Here is a 20,940-nt window from a genome sequence, read left to right as displayed (position 1 = left end):
ATTTAGTCACAGACTTGTTTGTACCACTTTCTTTTTTTTTTTTTTTTGAGCTTGAAGGAGAAGCTGGTAAGGGTGGCAGAGGCAGGACAAGGAAGAAGGAGAAGGCAACAGGGTGGGATTGGTGGGGGCTGGGCTCGGCTTGCTCGAACGAGGTGCAGTGCGCATGGATTGTCCTCTCAGCTTTGCCCCATCCCAAGACCAGGAGCTGGGCTTCTTTTTTTTTTTGAGGGAAAAAGAGAAAAAGAAGAGGAAAAAAAGAAAAAGAGGGAAAAAGGAATATTACTTCATTCCTAAAATGGCTTTCAATAATGGCCGATCAATATTTTGAGTGTTTAAAGTGGTTAATGCATATTTTATGTGTTTAAAATGGAGACCTCTATTTGTTCTGGCTCTGAGTTCAAGTCCTGGATATCGTTATCAATTTGTTGTCTCGTTGAATCTAAATCTCATTATGTGTCTTATATATCTGGGTGTTAAGATCTCTTATTGTTGCATTAATCCTTTTACCCTTGCATCCTTGTAGCTTTGAAATCTATTTTATTAAGTGTGAGAATTGCAACTCCTGCTTTTTATTTATTTATTTTTGCTCTTCATTTGGTTGGTGAGTTTTTTTTCCATCCCCTTGTTTTGAGTCTTTGTATATCTTTAGATATATCGTTAGATTTTGTGGATAATGTATATTTTGTGTGTTTAAAATGGAGAGCTCTATTGAGTTTATTTGTTCTGGATCTTAGTTCCAGTCCCGGATATCGTTATCAATTTTCTGTCTCGTTGAATCTAAATCTCATTATGGGTCTTATGTATCTGGGTGTTAAGATCTCTTATTATTACATTAATCCTTTTACCCTTGTATCCTTGTAGCTTTGAATTCTATTTTGTCAAATGTGAAAATTGCAACTCCTGCTTTTTATTTATTTATTTTTGCTCTCCATTTGGTTGTGTACCACTTTCAATTATCTATAGACCCATCACCCGGTAGCACACATCCAATAAATGCCAGTTGAATAAAGGTGAGGATAAAGGAGAAAATATCAGAAAAGGTCTCAGAGAATAAGATTTAAGCTGTTCTTTTCTGGCCGGTGCAGTGGCTCACGCCTGTAATCCCAGCACTTTGGGAGGTTGTGGTGGGCAGATCATTTGAGATCAGGAGTTTGAGACCAGCCTGGCCAACATGGTAAAACCCCATCTCTATTAAAAATACAAAAATTAGCTGGGCGTGGTGATGGGCGCCTGTAATCCCAGTTACTCGTGAGGCTGAGGTGGGAGGATCGCTTGAACACAGGTGGGTGGGGGCAGGGTGGAGGAGGCGGTGGTGGAGGTTGCAGGGAGCGGAGATAGACCTCTAGCCTGGGCGACAGAGTGAGACTCCGCCTCAGAAAACAGGAAACCACAGTCTATTTTTTTTTTCTCTCTCTCGAATTCTACCTGTCCTTAAGGGGTACTAAGGAAATGGATGGTGTGGGAGATGTCGAACTCCCAGAGATAGGAAGCTGAGGAGGAAGAAACACCAGAGCTTGCAGGTTCATCTGTTATATGGGATAAAAGAAAAAACAAAACAAAACCCCAGAGCTTTCAGGAAAGATTTCTAAGGCCGCTGAAGTCATACCATCAATTAGTGCCTGACGGCGAAGTTACGCTTTCCTGGCTGTTGCTGAAATCTAAGGGATGATGATGTGGACAAGGAAGCATGGAGAAAACGTCTGAAGGATGTTAAGGAAGCAACTGACTGCACATGCTGAGACGAAGGGAAGAGTCGTGTGGATGTAAGTATGTTGGTGCATTTCAGGAAAAGACGGCAAAGGGGAGGTTGTTTGCCTGCGTTCGCATTTGGATAGGCTGAGGTTGAGTTTGAGGTGCTCGTTGGGACAAGTAGGTTGACGTGTTCAGTAAGTAGTTAGGTATAAGGGGGTCTGAGCTTCTGAAACAAATTTGAATGTTAGTTGCAAGTATAGAAATGGGTAAGACTCTGGGATAAAATTGGAGATAGGGATGCCGAGTCCAGCTGGACTCGCAGATTTAGAGATGGGCAGTGGAATGGTTAGCAGGGTAAGAAAAGTCAGCGAGGTAAGAAAAACGGAGGGCGACATTTTGAAAGCCAAGGGAGCAAGTTTCAGGGCCGCCTCCTGGAGGTCAAGGGGAGGATGGCAAATCTATTGTAACTTCGGTCAAACCACCTTCCGAGGAGGGCAGGCGTGTGGGGGTGGAGCTGAGAAAGGCCGCTGCCGGCGGCTACACAGAAGGCCGAGAATGGAGGCAGCCTTAATAGTACCCGTGTTTTTAAAGAGAATTTGGCTGTGACGAGACAGAAAGGGCGGGACTTGGTACTTCATAGCTCGGGATATAATCAGCTTCAGAATCCTATTCTTGCGTGAGAGTAACTCTCCGTCCGTGGAAGTCTTCTGCAGACCCTTGGGGGGGTCCATCCTGGGATTTGCCGACTGTAAACGGGGGACAAACAAAACCAAACCCACAGTGCCACTCGGTAAAAAAGAACCAGCGTTCTATTTGAAAGCCTACTCTCTTTAAAGGTCCTGGCATGCAAATAAGGGGCTTTAATGTGGCTCTCAGTGATTGGTAGGTACTGACAAAATCCGTCATTTCCTTTCGGCGCAGGATGCAAACCGGGAGGCGGCTTTCTGCTTTCCTATTGGCTGTTGGATACGGCTCCGCTTTCAGCCAATCAAACGACTTCCCTTCACCCCTCCCGGTGGCTCTTATAAATTACATCAAATTGGTTATCCCTTCCACATTCTTCTCCTTGAAAAAGAAGCTGTGACTGCAATTTTAGCCGTAATGTCGGGACGCGGAAAGCAGGGGGGCAAGGCCCGCGCCAAGGCCAAGTCGCGCTCGTCCCGCGCTGGCCTCCAGTTCCCGGTGGGGCGAGTGCACCGCTTGCTGCGCAAAGGCAACTACGCGGAGCGGGTGGGGGCCGGCGCCCCAGTGTACCTGGCAGCGGTCCTCGAGTACCTGACCGCGGAAATTCTGGAGCTGGCGGGCAACGCGGCTCGGGACAACAAGAAGACGCGCATCATCCCTCGCCATCTGCAGCTAGCTGTGAGGAATGACGAAGAGCTCAACAAGTTACTGGGGGGTGTCACCATTGCCCAGGGCGGCGTCTTGCCCAATATCCAGGCTGTCCTGTTGCCCAAGAAAACGGAGAGTCACAAGCCTGGCAAGAGCAAGTAATAAATAGGCTTGACACCATACCCATTCACCCCAAAGGCTCTTTTAAGAGCCACCAAAGTGTCAAATGAAGGGCTGGTAACGAAACAGCGCATTAGCTCTTTTTTTGAAAACTTGGGTGGCTCTAAAAAGAGCCTTTGGTCTTTGGTTTGTCTGCATTTATTTGCTTTTGGCTTTGTGGCTTTCGGTTTTCTTTGGTAACAGAACGGCCTGGATGTTGGGCAACACGCCGCCCTGGGCGATGGTGACTTTGCCCAGCAGCTTGTTCAGCTCCTCGTCGTTGCGGATGGCCAGCTGGAGGTGACGGGGGATGATGCGCGTCTTCTTGTTGTCCCGAGCCGCGTTACCCGCCAGCTCCAGGATCTCGGCGGTCAGGTACTCCAGGACCGCCGCCATGTAGACGGGCGCGCCGGCCCCCACCCGCTCCGCGTAGTTGCCTTTGCGCAGCAGGCGGTGCACTCGCCCTACCGGGAACTGCAGGCCAGCGCGGGACGAGCGCGACTTGGCCTTGGCGCGGGCCTTGCCTCCTTGCTTGCCACGGCCAGACATGATTAAAACCAAGGCTAAACGCAGACAAAGCTCAGAACCACGCAACAAAATAAGATTGAAAGATCACCAAGAAGAAAGCCTTTATAAGCTTTCTTAGGGGTGGGGTCAAGGACGAGTTTTTCATTGGTCCTAATTTGGCTTCAGAGCCGGCCAATCAAGTCAAGAGTCGGTATCGCTACGTAGACGTTGCTGAAAACGCAAGGTCCACACACGGACCAATGGAAGTGAATTAGTTTCGGAGCCTTAATTTGCATAAGATGGTTATAAAAGGATCAGGTCCGCCCATTCTCTTACTTCTTTTCTTGGCTAAGTCGCGTTGGTACTGTGTCTTACCATGCCTGAACCGGCAAAATCCGCTCCTGCTCCTAAGAAGGGCTCTAAGAAAGCCGTCACTAAAGCCCAGAAGAAGGACGGCAAGAAGCGCAAGCGCAGCCGCAAGGAGAGCTACTCCATCTACGTGTACAAGGTGCTGAAACAGGTCCACCCCGACACCGGCATCTCGTCCAAGGCCATGGGTATCATGAACTCCTTCGTCAACGACATCTTCGAGCGCATTGCGGGGGAGGCGTCCCGCCTGGCTCACTACAACAAGCGCTCCACCATCACGTCCCGCGAGATCCAGACGGCCGTGCGCCTGCTGCTGCCCGGCGAGCTGGCCAAGCACGCCGTGTCCGAGGGCACCAAGGCGGTCACCAAGTACACCAGCTCCAAGTGAGTCCCTGCCGGGACCTGGCGCTCGCTCGCTCGCTCGAGTCGCCGGCTGCTTGAGTCCAAAGGCTCTTTTCAGAGCCACCCACCTAATCACTAGAAAAGAGCTTGTTCACTTACTCCCTTAGTTTTTTCTCACAAAGTAAGTTGTTTTAGCATAAGTCATGGGAAATAGCACACGTAGCTTAATCATTTGGAACTCGAGGTCCCCAGTGCATGATTGGATTTGCTTTTGAATCTAGAGCGTGTCGTTATTCATTGTGCTGCTTAGCTTTCCCAGGAGTCCGTTCTCATTTAGGGTGTTGGGAATCCGACTCTGCCCGCCCCCACCCCCGCCTTACACTGGCGCCCTGGTGGCTTCGTTGGGTCTGTTTCATCATTTCAAAACCAAGTGGCTGAGTCCGGCTGTTACTTAAGAGAACTCTGGGACACAATTCAGTCCGGGTGCCGCAAACTGCGTGACAGCGCTGTATGACTGACGCTTCGCAGCAGCTTTTGTGTCCGGTCACCAGTTTTGCCCTGGGATGGGGCCTCCTGTGGATGCCAGCCGTTCTGTGTACTTTGGACGAAGCCCGCGCAGCCGGGTCCCAGCCTTTTCCTGATTGGGCGACATGACTATTCGAAATTCTGCGCCGCTTTCTAATTTGTAGATTTCAGTTTCCGTGGTTCACTTTGAGATTCCTACTTCTCGGTTTGTGGATAATTTTTGCTTTTAATGGTGTCTGCTTTAAAATGGTAACGCTACGGCCCCGGGTCACTGCAAGACACCATGTAGATATGAGCTCAAAAGTCACCTCTCAGAGACCTTCTACGTCATCCACTCAGGAATTCGCGCCTCTCATAGTTCCCGGTCTCGTTTTATCTTCCTCGTAGCAGCTGTCTGAAATTGGCTCGTCTGTTTTCTTCATGGCATTCTCAAGCCCTTGACAGACCGGATGGTCTGGTTTTCCCGTGCCTCTTCAGCCAGTCAGTCTGGCACATTATGGACACTTACTTCAATACTACGGATTGAAGTAATATTGTTGGGTTAATTTTTCCATCCCACTTGTTTTTTAATCGCTTCTGTGGATGGATGATGGGTGCTGTTCATTTCCATTAGATGTACGTGAAGGCGCGGTGAAAATGGAAATGTTTTTGAAGTTATTCCCTCAAATGTATCCTTAGTCACTTCAGTGCAACAGCTGGGAGGGGGCCGTGTTAAGATTCTTTTGCATCAAAGAGGAGGTGGCAATGGTAGTTCCACCTTTGTGCTTCCCGGTTTAGCCTAACCTCCTTTGGATTTTCATCAAATTCAGCGTATTGGTCATGGGAAAGAGCCTTTTTCCTTCTTTTCTACTCCTGTCTTGGTGTTCCCTTCTTAAAGGAGAGGAGCTTTTAATTTGCACTCACCACCTGGTTTGGTTTTCAGGCGGCCATTCAAGATGGGCAGGACTACAAAGTTAATCTCTCTCTCTTTTTTTTTTTAAACAAATGAGGCCAAGAGAAGCCTGATTGGTCCATGGTCATGCAGTTCATACTGCCCACCTTTGTATTCTCAGATGCAGGACAATTGCATTTTAGTTTTATTTTGTGGAAGTGCAGAATATTTACTCTTTCTGTCAAACCCTTGATTCTGCCGAGGAACACACTGATGGTTTGATGAGTGATTCAACTCTACTTTTAGCTAAGGGCTTTGGGAGTTGATTGCAGGGGTTTGATGAATCCAAATGAGCTCTAGATATTATCACAGACTGAATAAATCTTAATTGTCTCCTACATGTGTGTTTTCAAATGTGTGTAGATGTTATTATTAATAAAGTTGCCAGTTAATTTAAAGTCTTTGCTGAATTATTTTATCTACAGTATATTTTCTCAATGAATGAGATTAACAGATACAACTTCCACTGGTTCTGTAGAAAAGCTTGGGAGCCTCTGAGCTGGGGGATGACTTGTTTATAAGCCACCAGCCAAACTGCTGCCCCAAAGGTGCATTGGGGCTTAAATAGTCTGTTAGAAGGTCACTGTTGGCTGGGTGCGGTGGCTCATGTCTATAACCCAGGACTTTGGGAGGCCAAGGCAGGCGTATCACAAGGTCAGGAGTTCGAGACCAGCCTAACATGATGAAAACCTGTCTCTATTAAAAAATTTTTTTAAAAAAAGGTCACTGTTAATGCTGAGTAATTGAAAAATATATGATCACAAATAGAAAGCAGTACAAATAAGATTGAAGAAATAAAGTTCATAATAAAGTTAAGCTAACACCTATGGAGCACTTACTATGTATCAGGCAGTGTTCTAGGTCCTTTATACATATTGACACATTTAATTCTCACCAGGGCCTCAGGAAGTAGTGCCATTATTATCACTCACTTTACAGATCAGGAAACTGAGGCACCGAGAAGCCTTTTTTCAGAAATTCTCCAGAGAATTAGCTCCTAGGTTAGCAGTTAAGGGAATTGAGAAATAGGGTCATTCTGAAAACCTGGACCCTATGCGTTAGAATTGAAAAGAAATATCACTGGCTTTATTCTCTTCAGAGTGCACCCTGGATATAAATCCTGGGTGGTGGTGGCTGAGCACCTTGAGAGTGGGATAATGTGGCTGTGATCCTCCATCCCAGAGGACATAGCTCAACTCAACTGAGTTTGTCCCCACAGTGGTGGGGCTCACCAGCTGGAATCCTTTGACTAACATGAGAGAGCCTTAGTTGCTGGTTTTGGGCTCCTCCTGGGCATGATACTCACTGGGAAGGAAGTTATAGAATGGGAAAGTGGGGAACAGGTGCTAGAGTTTGATATTTTAACTCTGGAGGGGAAGTAATTAGTGATGGTGAGATTAATCCTCAAGAACCTCTTCGATCATTTCTGCTGGGCATCTTTAAACATTTGCTTATGTTGGGGTTAATAACAATAATTGTTGTCGGGGTCCGGCACGTCTGCCGGGGGACTACCGACCTGCGGGAGTCCCCGAGACTGCCAACGTAGATGTCTCGTTCAACCTGAGAGAGAGAGTGCGCGGAAGAGAAAGAATAGAGAAAAGTGGAGTCTGGAGGGCTGCGTGAAGATTATGGTCAAAACGCAGCAAATTTATTCTTGTGGGTTACAGCTTTTGTACCTTTTTTCTTGTTTACATTTACTTTATCCCAGTAGAAAGAAAAAAGAAGGGGTAAACAGAAAGGAAATAGAAACTCCATAAAAAATAGTTATCAGGGGCTTGTGATATCCACACAGAAGGCAGTTTAAGGGGGCTAGTGGTAGTAGTTTACATTTCAAAGATTTTACATTTCAAAGATACAATGGCGCCCTTAAGGTGGCTGGTTAAACCTGTTTTTCACCAGGAGCTAAAACAAAGGCTTGGCTCCAGGGAAAATATGGGCAGAGGTCTCTGCTCCTCTTAGGCATCTCAATTGCAGCAAGTTTATTGCTTACACAGAGACTGAAGGGGGACATGGAAGCAGACAGCATAATGTCCTCATAAACTGCAGGCCTTTGCTTTGCATTCTGTTGTTGCTTTTAGTGACTCAGCTCGCGGCCCTTTGTCTCACTCGACAGCCCTCGAGGTGGGGAAATGCAGACAGGTCCAGCAGCCAAACTGGGGCGAGTCAACTAGCTGTCTCGAGTCCTTGGCGCGAACACTACAAATTGTTATAATAACGATTACTTCTACTCAGCACTTAACTGTGTACCTGGTCCTCTGCTAAGTAAGTGGCTTACATGCATTGTCTCATTAAATCTTCACAGCCACTTTTTAAAATAGGTTCTGTTGCCTGGGTGTGGTGGCTCACACCTGTAAGCCCAACACTTTGGGAGGCCAAGGCGAGTGGATCACGAGTTTAGGAGATTGAGACCATCCTGGTTAACACAGTGAAACCCTGTCTCTACTAAAAATACACAAATTAGCCAGGTGTGGTGCCACGTGCCTGTAGTCTCAGCTACTTGGGAGGCTGAGGCAGAATAATTGCTTGAACCTAGGAGGCAGAGGCTTCAGTGAGCTGAGATGGAGCCACTGCACTCCAGCCTGACAACAGAGTGAGACTCCCTTTCAAAAAAAAAAACAAAACAAAACAATAGGTTCTTTTGGCTGGGCATGATGGCTTATGCCTGTAATCCCAGCACTTTGGGAGGCCGAGGTAGGTGGATCACCTGAGGTCAGGTGTCCAAGACCAGCCTGGCCAACATGGTGAAACCTGGTCTCTACTAAAAATACAAAAATTAGCTGGGCATGGTGGCATGTGCCTATAATCCCAGTTACTCGGGAGGCTGAGGCAGGGGATTCACTTGAATCTGGAAGGCGGAGGTTGCAGTGAGCTGAGATAGTGCCATGGCACACCAGCCTAGGTGACAAGAGCAAAACTCTTATCAGCCTTATTTTACAGATAAGGAAACCGAATCTCAGAAAGCGTAAGTGACCTGTCCAAGGTCACTCAGCAGGTGGTGGAACTGCAATCTAAGGCACGTGTTCTAAAAGCCCGGTACTGAAGTCCTCCCATAATGTGCCTTTTCCGTCTTTCACAGCTCCGTCTCCTACTGCTCCACTGTACAGTTTTTCTGCTCCAGTTAAAACGGTCTGTTCACTTTCCCCTAAACCTGTTTGCTTGTTCCCAGGTCTCAACTGAATTGCCTTTACTTCTGGCTTGGACAGAACTTTTTTTCAAGCCAGGGTCAAATCTTCCAGGCTCCAGCCAAAATTCCATCTCCCCATTCATTTCTCTGCCATACCCCACTTTACTTTTTTTTTTTTTTTAAACTTTACTGAGGCATAATTGGCATACAATAAACTGCACATATTTAAAGTACAATTTGCTAAGTTTTGACATACAAGCATACCTGTGAAAACATTACCGCAATAAAAGTAATGAACACACTCTATCACCCTCAGCCACCACAGTTTATTAGTGCCCCTTTAAGAATCCTTTTATCCTTCCCCCTTCACCAGTGTCCTCTTTTGTTCCTATCCCTGTCCTCAGGTAACCACTGATTTGCTTTGTTATTATAGATAGTTTGAATTTTCTAGAGTTTGATACATATGGAATCATGCAGCGTGTATTCTTTGCATCTGGCTTGCTTTACTCAGTGTAATTATTGTGAGATTCATTAGTATTATTGCATTTATCAGTTCTTTTTTCTTTTGCTGAGTAGTATTCCATTGTATGGCTATACTACAATTTTTTTTTTTTTAAGACGGGGTTTCACCATGTTGGTCAGGCTGGTCTTGAACTCCCGACCTCAGGTGATCCTCCCGCCTTGGCCTCCAAAGTGCTTGGACTATAGGTGTGAGCCACCATGCCCGGCCTATACTACAATTGTTAATCCATTTACCTGGTGATGGACAGTTGGGTTATTTCCAGTCCTTCTCCTAGTTTTTATTTTTTACTTTATTATTATTCTTTTTAGAGATGGGGTCTTGCTATGTTGCCCAGGGTGCCTAGAACTGGGCCCAAGTAATCTTCCTGCCTCAGCCACCTGCACAGGCTACCGTGCCTGGTTCCTGTCCTCCACTTTTTTTTTTTTGAGACGGAGTTTCGCTCTTGTTACCCAGGCTGGAGTGCAACGGTGCGATCTCAGCTCACTGCAACCTCCGTCTCCTGGGATCAGGCAATTCTCCTGCCTCAGCCTCCCGAGTAGCTGGGATTACAGGCACGCGCCACCATGCCCAGCTAATTTTTTGTATTTTTAGTAGAGACAGGGTTTCACCATGTTGACCAGGATGGTCTCGGTCTCTAGACCTCGTGATCCACCCAGCTCGGCCTCCCAAAGTGCTGGGATTACAGGCTTGAGCCACCGCACCCGGCCTGTCCTCCACTTTTTAATCCACTCCCACTTTGTGTCATTGTGGTTCCACAAATGAACACAATAAGCTTTCTGCCCTTAATTGGGAAGAAACTCGGATGGGGAGATGAGACATATACACAAGTATTTATTCTATTCAAGTGGGAGAAAGTGTTAGGGTTTACCTCTGTTCTCCTACACTCAAAATCACTTGAATCCATCCTACGTCCTGCTGTGAGAGGAACTTTCAGCTCAGATCTGGCCTTACCACGCCCCTGCTCACAAACATTCAGTGGCCTGCTTTGCTGCCTCCAGCTTGGCCTTCAAAAGAAAAAACATTTGCATTCATAGTCTTTGTCATTAAAAAAGTAGGAAAAAAAAGTAAATGTGAAACGCCATCAGCAATTCTTTTTTTTTTGACAGGATCTCTGTGTAGCCCCCAGGCTGGAGTGCAGTGGCGTGACCTCGACTCACTGCAACCACTGCCTCCCGGGTTCAAGAGATTCTCATGCCTCAGTCTCCAAAGTAGCTGGGACTACAAGCGCCTGACACCACAGTCCACTCATTTTTATATTTTTAGTAGAGACGGGGTTTCGCCATGTTGGCCAGGCTAGTCTTGAACTCCTGACCTCAGGTGATCCGCCTGCCTCGGCCTCCCAAAGTGCTGGGATTACAGGTGTGAGCCACCACGCCCAGGCAGCAATTCTTATTTCATATTTGGTTTCACAATGTGGTCCAGGGAGTACTGGGCCTTTAAGAGGAACACAATTGGCCAGGCGCCTTGGCTTACGCCTGTAATCCCAGCACTTTGGGAGGCTGAGGCGGGTGGATCATTTGAGGTCAGGAGTTCGAGACCAGCCTGGACACCTCTACTAAAAATACAAAAATTATCCTGGTGGCAGGTGCCTGTAGTCCCAGGTACTTGAGAGGCTAAGGCAGGAGAATCTCTTGAACCTGGGAGGTGGACACTGCAATGAGCCAAGATCATGCCACTGCACTCCAGCCTGGGCATCAGAGGGAGACTCTGCCCCCCCAAAAAAGAAGAGGGACACTATCATAGCTCATAATATGGCTTATCAATAATTCCGGCATAGGTCTGAAGGGCAGCTCTGTTTGGGTTTTAGAAACTGACCCTTAACAGATCACTGTCCCTGTGACTGAGGGGACTAGGTTTAATAATTCATTTATATGTGTGACTGAAAATCTGTGTCTACTAATTTTATAAATATTAAGTATCTATGAACACTATTAAATTCTATAAGAAAAGCATTCTAGGACCATTTTCTTCTCTCTGACTCCTAAACATTGTTAGGTGTGGTATCATTTGTTCTTTCATTCAAGAATTGACTATCTGTGAAGATGGTAGGCAATTTGCTAGGTAGTGAGGACACAAAATTGAACAGGGGTGGACCTCTAGTGGCTAGAAGGGAAGACGTATTAACTACTGACTACGAGAAAGTGGGACAAGTATTATGACTGGAGAAGTCTAGATACAGAGAGTGTAATAGAGGGAGCCCTAACTTCACATTGGTGGGTGTAGGGAAGGCCTCCCTGAGGAAGGGACCTTTAGGATGACACGTGACAAGGATGGGAAGGGTGTCCCAGGCAGTGGATGGCATGGGCAAGGCCTGGAGAAGGGTGGAAAAGATCCCGCTCAGGTAGACAGGAAGAACTGCAGGAAGTCAGTACAGGCGGCATTTAGAAGGCAAGCAGGAGAGAGCAGCACCGAGAGCTTACACAGGTAGACAGAGCCAGATCTTGCAGATTAGCCCAGAATGTGTAAACTCACTTTAAGGAACCCAGTGAGCTCCTCGGCTGACCTGACTATGGGAACAGAAAGGAGCTCTGTGGCGCTAAGAAGAGTTAAAGTCTCAGAGGCCACATGATTTGTGCCCATTGAGCCCTCTCTGGAGCAGATGGTACCCTGACCCTCAAAAGCATGTGTTTGTTCACTGCAACAGGGGTTCCCTTAAAGTGGAAATGGCTTTGTCAGGCCAGCCAGGTTGACAGCAACTACCTCTGCGTGCTGCAGGTGGCCTTCTCATTATAGCTTGGCTTTCTTTACAACTCAGCTTCCATGAAACAATGGGTGGATCAGTGGACCCTAATATTTGCTCTTTAGAGAGTTGTATCCAGTATGTAGTTTCTCATGATCCTCTGTCCTCTGTTTTCTGTAAATTGGTACTTGGAGGCTTGATTAGATTTAGGTTACTTTTTCACCCTGACATGACTACTTGGAGGCTTGATTAGATTTAGGTTACTTTTTCACCCTGACATGACTACTTGGAGGCTTGATTAGATTTAGGTTACTTTTTCACCCTGACATGACTACTTGGTAGGCAGCACTATTTACTTTCTGTCAGGAGACATGTAATGTCTAGCTGCTTCTCTTTTTGTGATAACAACAGTGATTTATTCTCAATGCTCAAATCAATTAGTTCATTATCAATTGCAAAATAATGATATTCTCTCACTGCTTTCATATATTAGCTGATATACTTCAATAAACAGAAGTATTATTATTATTTTTTATAGACAAGGTCTTGCTCTGTCACCTAGACTGGAGTACAGTGGACAGATTATAGCTCATTGGAACCTCAAACTCCTTGGCTCAGGTGATCCCCCACCTTAGCCTTCCCAGTAGCTAGAACTACAAGTTCACGTTCAGTTAATTTTATTTTTTTGAGATAGAGTCTCGCTCCGTTGCCAGGCTCCAGGATGGAGTGCAGTGGTGCAATCTCAGCTCATTGCAACCTCCGCCTCCCAGATTTAAGCAATTCTCCTGTCTCAGCCTCCTGAGTAGCTGGGAATACAGGCATGTGCCACTGCAGCTGGCCAGTAGTGGCTACTCTTAAGAGTAGTTCCCTTGGACCAGAGAGATTTTACTTTTTTCTTTATACCTTTCAGTACTGTTTAAGTTTATGATCAATGTGCACTTAAAAAGAATGTCAGCAGACGTTATGTGAATGGTGGGATTATTGGCCATTGTAAAAAAAGCTTATAAGAACATTTTTGGTGACAATAATGTATTTAAAAATACCTCCTCTACTGCCTGGCAGTGAGTAGACTTTCAAAACATTGTAGTTAATTCTCAAAAAGAGTTTAAAAAGTCTTCATCAATGCAAACAGCAATCAACTTAATAACAGCAGCAGCAGCAGCAGCAACAGCAAAAGCTCCAGAAGTCCCCGGGGTGGATGAGGTAACATACACATTTGGGATTGAGTCGCCACTATTTTTTTTTTTTTTTTTAATCCTTAAGATTATGAATACCTGCTTTGCAGGAGGTGGTCTCTAGAGTGATTTTCCTGACCAGTCAACTTCACTAATGAGGCCTCAGTCACAGGTCTTGTCATCAGGCAGACCAAGAGAGCTAGTCAAGCTTTCTAAGGAGGCCTCCTGGGTCATTGAGAGCTGTGAAACCAGGTAAAAATCAGAGTTGATGGAACTGGCCTGGGACAGTTGATATAGGTTCTTGAGCAAGTCAATAACAATATTTTGGGAAGGTTATTATGACCTTTGTATCTATTCTGACAGAGATTTGTAGGATACATAAAAGAGAGAATACAGGAAAGTGGAAACCAGTGTGGAGCCTGCTGCAAGCAGTAATGAGGTCTTAACACGCATAGAGACAGCAGGGAGAGAGAAGATACACAAAAACCATGTTCTGAGTGAAGGAGGCAAAAAACGGTATTAGTTTTCTATTCATATAAGTAAGTGGCTCAGGACAATATTCATTTAGCCTCTCCTAGTTTCCATAAGTCTGGGCGTGGCATAGTTGGAGCCTCACGAGGCTGAAGGCGAAGTGTCAGCTGGGCTGCATTTTCATCTGAAGCCTGGGGTCTGCTTCCAACTCATCCAGATGGCTGGCAGAAGTCAGTTTCTTGCAGGTGTAGAATTGAGGCCCTCAGAGGCTGCCCTTCCCTACAGGCAGGTTACAGCATGGATATTTGCTTCTAATGGCCAGCAGAAGAGCAGCTCTGTTGCTTCCATTTTATCTAATTCAGGGAAGGCCTTGACCCTCTTTTAAAAAGCTCACTAGGGTGGGGCATGGTGGCTCACCCCTATAATCCAAGCACTTTGGGAGGCCAAGGTGGGTGGATCACCCAAGGTCAGGAGTTTAAGACCAGCCTGGCCATCATGGTGAAATCCCATCTTTAAAAAAAGAAAGAAAAAAAAGAAAATGCTCACTAGGCCAGGTGCAGTGGCTCATGCCTATAGTAATCCCAGCACTTTGGGAGGTTGTGCTGGGGAGATCATTTGAGGTTAAAAGTTTGAGGCCAGCCTGGCCAACATGGTGAAACCTCAGCTCTACTAAAAATGCAAAAATGACCCTGGGGAATGGTTGGGTCGGGGGAAGGGCACCTGTAATCCCAGCTACTCAGGAGGCTGAGGCATGAGAATCACTTGAACTCAGGAGGTGGAGGTTGCAGAGAGCCTGGATCACGCCACTGCACTCCAGCCTAGGTGACAGAGTAAGACTCTGTCTCAAAAGAAAAAAGAAAAAAGAAAAAAAGCTTACCTAAGTCAGGGATCCCCTTTTTATTAACTCAAAAGTCAAGTGATGAAGGATCTTAGCTACATCTGCAAAGTTTTCTCCATTGAAAGGAAGGCACAGGTTCTGCCCATCCTCAGAGGGAGGGGATTTAAACAAAGGGTACCAGGGGCCAGGAATCACGGGAGCCATTGCAGAATTCTGCCTACCACGGGAATATAAAGGAACTGTGTGCGCTGGAGTCAGATATTTTGCTGTGATTTAAATTAATTTTAAAATAAAAGAGTAAAAAGTAAAAATTCCCAGTTCCTGAAAGCCTGCAGTGTGCCAGATCCTATAGACATACCATTCAAATCCTCCAAAGAAATCCTGAAAGATCAATGGTATGCTTTTTATAGTGGAGAATACTAAGGTTCAAACATGTCAGAGAACTTGGAATTTTCCTTCTCGTACATCATGTTGTATTAAAACAACCCCAAAAAGGAAAATATTACCCCCATTTTACAAAGAAAGAAATGGATATTCATGTAGTTTAAATAACTTGGCGTTCCCTGATACCCTATGATGTTCCTGAAGTTTACTGAAGTTCCTGATGTCGGGGTCCGGCATGTCTGCCGGGGGGCTACCGACCTGCGGGAGTCCCCGAGACCACCAACGTAGATGTCTCGTTCAACCTGAGAGAGGGTGCGGAAGTGAAAGAATATAGAAAAGTGGAGTCTGGAGGGCTGCCCCGACATATTTGTGTAAAATTTGCAAATCGAAAATAATCTGAGGATCTAGCAACATATTTTCCATGTCTATTTAATAGATCCATAGAATATCAGTGCTGGAAAGAACGCAGAAATCATCTGGTCCCATTTCCTCATATTACGTTTTCCCTGATTTTAACATAAAATTCTTCTCTCACCTCCTGTCCCCATCAGAGGTTCTTCAGAGGCCCATCTTTGGGACCATCTCTCTCTTTCTTTTGGAGACAGGGTCTCACTCTGCCACCCAGGCTGGAGTGCAGTGGTGTGATCTCGGCTCATGGCAACCTCTGCCTCCCGGGTTCAAGCGATTCTTGTGCCTCAGCCTCTCAAAGTAGCTGGGACTACAGGTGTGCCCCACGATGCCAGCTAATTTTTGTATTTTTAGTAGAGATGAGGTTTCTCCATGGTCTCAAACTCCTGGACTCAAGTGACCTGCCCGTTTGGGCCTCCTAATGTGATGGGATTATAGGCATGAGCCACCATGCCTGGCTGGGGCCATCTCATCATAAGCCCTTCCCACGGACTCCCAGGGCTTTCTCTAACTCCTCTGGGCAGATGTGAGAAGCCAGCTGGGTCTCTAGATGCTCCTCCAGATCCACACTCCCAGATGCCTGAGGTACACGGCCACTTGCCATTGCCTGTTGACAGTTATGACCCAGTGTGACCTGAAGTGAACTCTCTTCAGCAGCTCTTCCTCGAAGGCTGCCTATTCCTATGAAGGTGGCATCATCCTCCTAGTCATTCAGGCAGGAAGGTGCAGAGTCATCTTTACTTTTTGGCTCAACAGTTCCCTTCTGCCCTTTCCCCCATCCGGGTTTGGGCAATCTCCCATGTGCAATAAAGTCAGCAGTTCCCCTCCTGTCCATGCCTGTGTCTGGTTCCCTTGTTCTTGGTCCTCTCATCTTTGTCCCTGAGACTTGGCCTCCTGCCTTGGGTATGGCTTCCTTCTAATTCCTTTTGCACCCTTGTGGGGATCGCTCCCATGTGAGGCCCCTAGGAAATGGGCCTCGCCATACGGTGAGCTTGAGCTCACTGGGACACAGATCCCCGGTTGGGGGAGTCGAGCTGAGGGAAAGCAGGAACTGAGAGAGGGACTATGTTATTCAAAATAATTAACAGACATTACTTTATGGATATGAGGACATGGGAAGCATTGTGTCCACTTTCGGCTTCTTATGGTTTATTGCTTGATTGTGTTCATTTTGGACCCTTGTCACCTTCATTGTAAAATATTAAGTATTTACACTTGGTAACTTACTTATTGTAACTTACTGGAAGTAACCTACTTACTGGGCTTAACCTACTTACTGGGCTTAACTTACTTACTGGGCGTAACTTAATGGGTGTAACTTGCTTACTGTAACTTAAGTATGTTGATCTGGCGTAAACAACTTTAACTTCAGAAAAGTATATAATGGAACATATTGCAAAAATAAAATTGCTGCTTGGACATAGCCTAAGCCAGCCCTCCAGACTCCGCTTTACTATTTTCTTTCATTTCCGCGCACTCTCTCCCTCAGGTTGAACGAGACATCTACGTTGGCGGTCTCGGGGACTCCCGCAGGTTGGTAGCCCCCGGGAAGACGTGCTGGACCCCAACACACCCTCTACTCCAGATCAACCCACTTTATACACAGCTCATATTACCTTACTTAGAATCATGGCTGCACTGTGTCCTCTGACATTTCCTCCTTAAAATTTTGTTTTTAATGCAAGCTTATGTGGAGATACCCCTCTTTTCCTTATTTAGAATTATCCCATTGTGTGTGCATTCTTTACTCAGATTGAGACAGTTGTTCTAATTTTGCTTTTATGTTTTCTTGCAAAAAACTATATGCATTTAAAAATTATTTTTTATTTTTATTTTTTTAAATGAAGACGGGGTTTCACCATGTTGGTCAAGCTGGTCTTGAACTCCCGACCTCAAGTGATCCACCTGCCTTGGCCTCCAAAGTGCTTGGATTACAGGCTAAAAATTATTCTTACATAGTGTAAGGCTGGTTGCCTCGCCTGGAGGCCAGACACACCCACCTCTGCACTCAGCACCTGACTCTGCACCTGGCACCAGGCTCTGCACTTGGCACCTAGCTCTGCTGCATGGCTCCCCTGGAAGGCTCAGGCTGATGCAAGCCTGGCCGGCTCTCACACCGGAAAACCCGCCCAACAACCGGCCAACCAACAGTGGCCTGCCCCGTCCCAATCCCGCTCCCCTGGAGCCAGTCAGAGCACCCAGCTGTTGCTCGTTCTTCATAGCCATAAAAACCCCATGCCCCAGGAAGTCAGCCTGACTTCTCTGGTACCCTTTCCCAGGACCACAGAACCTCGCCTGGGAGCTGAATAAATTGGCATTTAATTTTCTTCTACTGGCCTCAGTTTTCTCATTTTAAACTCGGCAATAACCCTTACACATAGTATTTTTTTTTTTTTTTTTTTTTTTGAGACGGAGTCTCACTCTGTCACCCAGGCTGGAGTGCAGTGGCATGATCTTGGCTCACTGCAACCTCTGCCTCCTGGATTCAAGCAAGTCAGGTCTCCTGTCTCAGCCTCCTGAGTAGCCAGGATTGCAGGTGCATGCCACCACGCCTGGCTGTTTGTCTTTGTACTTTTAGTAGAGACGGGGTTTCACCATTTTGGCCAAGCTGGTTTCAAACTCCTGACCTCAAGTGATCCACCCGCCTCAGCCTCCCAAATTGCTGGGATTACAGGCATAAGCCACTGTGCCCGGCTTACATATTACAGGACATTCTTGACATGACAAAACTATAGCAATGAACAGAACAGTGGCTTCCAGGGGGTGAGTGTAGGGTGGGAGGTACTTGGGGATACCCTGGAAATTTTTTGGAAGTGACAGAATAGTCTATATCTTGATTATGGTGGTGGTTATGCTAATCTATACATAGAATAAAATTGTTCAGAACTATGCATCACGCAGACACACAAATATACACCGAAATGAATAAAGGCTTACAAATTGTAAAAAAAAAAAAAAAAAAGAATTGAGGTCTGTGGACATTAACAGTGAGGCACCAATGTCATTTTCCTGGTTCCGATATTGTATGACAGCTATGTATCATTGTTGGGGGAAGCTGAATGAAAGATACGTGGGACTCTTCATACTATTTTTGTAACTTTCTGTAAATGTATTATTATGTCAAAATAAAAAGTTAGAAAAAGATGCAGAACATGTTTTATCTTTAAATGCAGAGGTAAACAAGAACGGCATATTGTATAGGAAAAAAACTCTGACAGCGTTTTTCTCTATTGTCACGCTATAACACTCATCAACGCAGAAGAGTTCTGTGACCAAATCTGTGGGGGTTTCTCCCCACCACCAAGCAGCGAAGACCAGCTGGGCGTCCTCAAATTTAACGACCATACTATCTGCCTGGAGGCAGATCAGATGCCACAGGTTGAAGCTCAGTCCCCTAGACTGCTCCCCCACAGAGACTGGTCAAAAGTCTGGGCCTCCAGAACTTCTGACTGACCAGCTTCAAGCTGGGGTTCCCATAACTCCCTCTTTGGATTTGATTAATTTGCTGGAATGGCTCACAGAACTCAGGGAAACACACTTAATGGTTTATCATAAAGAACATTAGAAAGGATACGCGTGAAGAGACTCATAGGGCGAGGTATAGGGGAAGGGTGAGGAGCTTCCAGCCCTCCCTGGGTGCCACCCTCCAGGAACCTCCATGTGTTCAGTTATCGGGAAGCTTCCCAAACCCATTCCTCTTAGGTTTTTATGGAAGCTTCATGATGTCAGCATTCCTGCCCCCAGGATATAGGGTGGGACCCTCTCTGGGGAGGGTCTTAAGACCCACAGTCAGAGAGGTGGGTAAATATTAGATGGTCTTGCCTTGGGGGAGGTGAAAGGAGGGCAGGAGAAAGGCGGAGAGATTCTGTTTCCTGAGGCCTGCCTCTGAGGCCTAACACACCCAACATTGGATTGTACTGTACACTGTAAAAATACTGCACAAGGACTATGGGAATTATTAGGCAGGAACTGGGGACAGAAACGAATATATCTCATAGCACCACCACACATATGTATATTTTTTCTTTTCCTTTTTTTTTTTTTTTTTTTGAGACAGAGTCTTGCTCTGTTGCCCAGCCTGGAGTGCAATGGCGCTATCTCGGCTCACTGCAACCCCCACCTCACTGCAACCCCCACCTCCCGGGTCCAAGCGATTCTCCTGTCTCAGCCTCCTGAGTAGCTGGGATTACAGGTGCACACTGTCATGCCCAGCTAATTTTTTGTATTTTAGAGGAGATGGGGTTTCACTGTGTTGCCCAGGCTGCTCTTGAACTCCTGACCTCAGGCAATCCCAAAGTGCTAGGATTACAGGTGTGAGCCACCACGCCCAGCCTATATATGTATTTTCTCTAACACTTACATACTCTTTCTTCATGCCAACAATGTTTTAAACACTTTACACGTATTAACTCATTTTATTCTGACAATAACCCTATCAAGTAGGTAGTATAAGTGTTTCCATTTACAGATTGGGAGATGGAGGGAACGCAGAGAGATGAGTAACTTTCTCATAGTCACAGTCAGTAAGCGGCAAAACCAGGTTTCAACTCCAGGGTCTTCCTTTAGTTACTATACTACACTATTCATATCAAAGAAGTAAGATTAGATGCAGCATTTATAGTAATTTAAAAGATTGGAAATAACCAACAGCTGGGATGCAGTGGCCCGTGCTGGTAATCCTAGCAGTTCGGGAGCCTGAGGCAGGCGGATAACTTGTTGGGAATTGGAGACCAGCCTGGCAACATGACGAAACCCTGTCTCTACAAAAAATGTAAAAATTAGCTGGGTGTGGTGGTCCACACCTGTAGTCTGAGCTACTCGGGAGGCTGAGGTGGGAGGATCACTTGAGCCTGGGAGATTGAGGCTGCAGTGAGTTATGATCACACCACTGCACTCTGGCCTGGGTGACAGAGACCCTGTCTCAAAAACAAGACAAAACAAAAAGCTTCCGACAATACAGGAATGCCGAAATGAATTATATTAATTCTAAGTAAAAACTCAGCCTCCGAGCTGGGATTAGTCCACTACTTAGTCTAACTAAGCCAGGTTATATTGACTTGTTACAATGAGAGAGAACACACAGCAGATAAACTGGTGGCAGGACCGTGTGGCGGTGGTGCTCACCAAACACAAGGAAAATTCGAATCATTGGTTTTGGGGGAAGAGTATCGTTTTCACAGGCTCAAAGCAAAGCAGGGCTGCGTGAAAGGGTAGGCATGGGATGGGACTTCAAAGTGCATCCAGGGTCTTGTTTCCTTGGAAACTACAAAGTTGAGATAGAGGTGGAATGCTGTGTTTGGAAACTCCTTTTTGAAGTTCTCTACCTGTGTTGAATATTGCTGCTGGTTTTTTGTGTCAAGATGACTTAGGTCCTCCGGGCAGGAGGGGGATGCTTCATTCTCACTGATATGGTTTCAAGAAGCCCAAATTCAGTAGTCTGTGATTTTTGGAGTACACCGTTTCTCAGTGAATAAGAAAGG

At 46.1% G+C, this 20,940-nt stretch overlaps 3 protein-coding genes across 3 annotated transcripts; 2 read left to right on the top strand and 1 right to left on the bottom strand.

The window, feature by feature from the left end:
• Positions 1 to 2,746: 2,746 nt before the first annotated feature.
• On the top strand, positions 2,747 to 3,213 carry H2AC21 (H2A clustered histone 21). Its single transcript, XM_017966228.4, has one exon. The coding sequence runs from the start codon at positions 2,794 to 2,796 to the stop codon at positions 3,184 to 3,186; it is 393 nt and encodes a 130-aa protein (XP_017821717.1). The 5' UTR covers positions 2,747 to 2,793; the 3' UTR covers positions 3,187 to 3,213.
• Positions 3,214 to 3,246: 33 nt separating this feature from the next.
• H2AC20 (H2A clustered histone 20) lies at positions 3,247 to 3,789 on the bottom strand. Its single transcript, XM_017966225.4, has one exon. It carries the CDS (start codon positions 3,730 to 3,732, stop codon positions 3,343 to 3,345), a length of 390 nt encoding a protein of 129 aa, XP_017821714.3. The 5' UTR covers positions 3,733 to 3,789; the 3' UTR covers positions 3,247 to 3,342.
• A 235-nt stretch (positions 3,790 to 4,024) lies between these two features.
• On the top strand, positions 4,025 to 6,255 carry H2BC21 (H2B clustered histone 21). The gene has a single exon (XM_008984251.5). The coding sequence runs from the start codon at positions 4,067 to 4,069 to the stop codon at positions 4,445 to 4,447; it is 381 nt and encodes a 126-aa protein (XP_008982499.1). The 5' UTR covers positions 4,025 to 4,066; the 3' UTR covers positions 4,448 to 6,255.
• Positions 6,256 to 20,940: the final 14,685 nt, after the last annotated feature.

This window comes from Callithrix jacchus, chromosome 18, assembly GCF_049354715.1.
Source record: "Callithrix jacchus isolate 240 chromosome 18, calJac240_pri, whole genome shotgun sequence".
Classification (NCBI taxonomy): domain Eukaryota; kingdom Metazoa; phylum Chordata; class Mammalia; order Primates; family Cebidae; genus Callithrix; species Callithrix jacchus.
This window is presented reverse-complemented; position numbering and strand designations above follow the sequence as displayed.

Bases quoted from the DNA above. Each gene is read 5' to 3' on its own strand.
- H2AC20 (XM_017966225.4), bottom strand. From the start codon at position 3,732: ATGTCTGGCCGTGGCAAGCAAGGAGGCAAGGCCCGCGCCAAGGCCAAG.
- H2BC21 (XM_008984251.5), top strand. From the start codon at position 4,067: ATGCCTGAACCGGCAAAATCCGCTCCTGCTCCTAAGAAGGGCTCTAAG.
- H2AC21 (XM_017966228.4), top strand. From the start codon at position 2,794: ATGTCGGGACGCGGAAAGCAGGGGGGCAAGGCCCGCGCCAAGGCCAAG.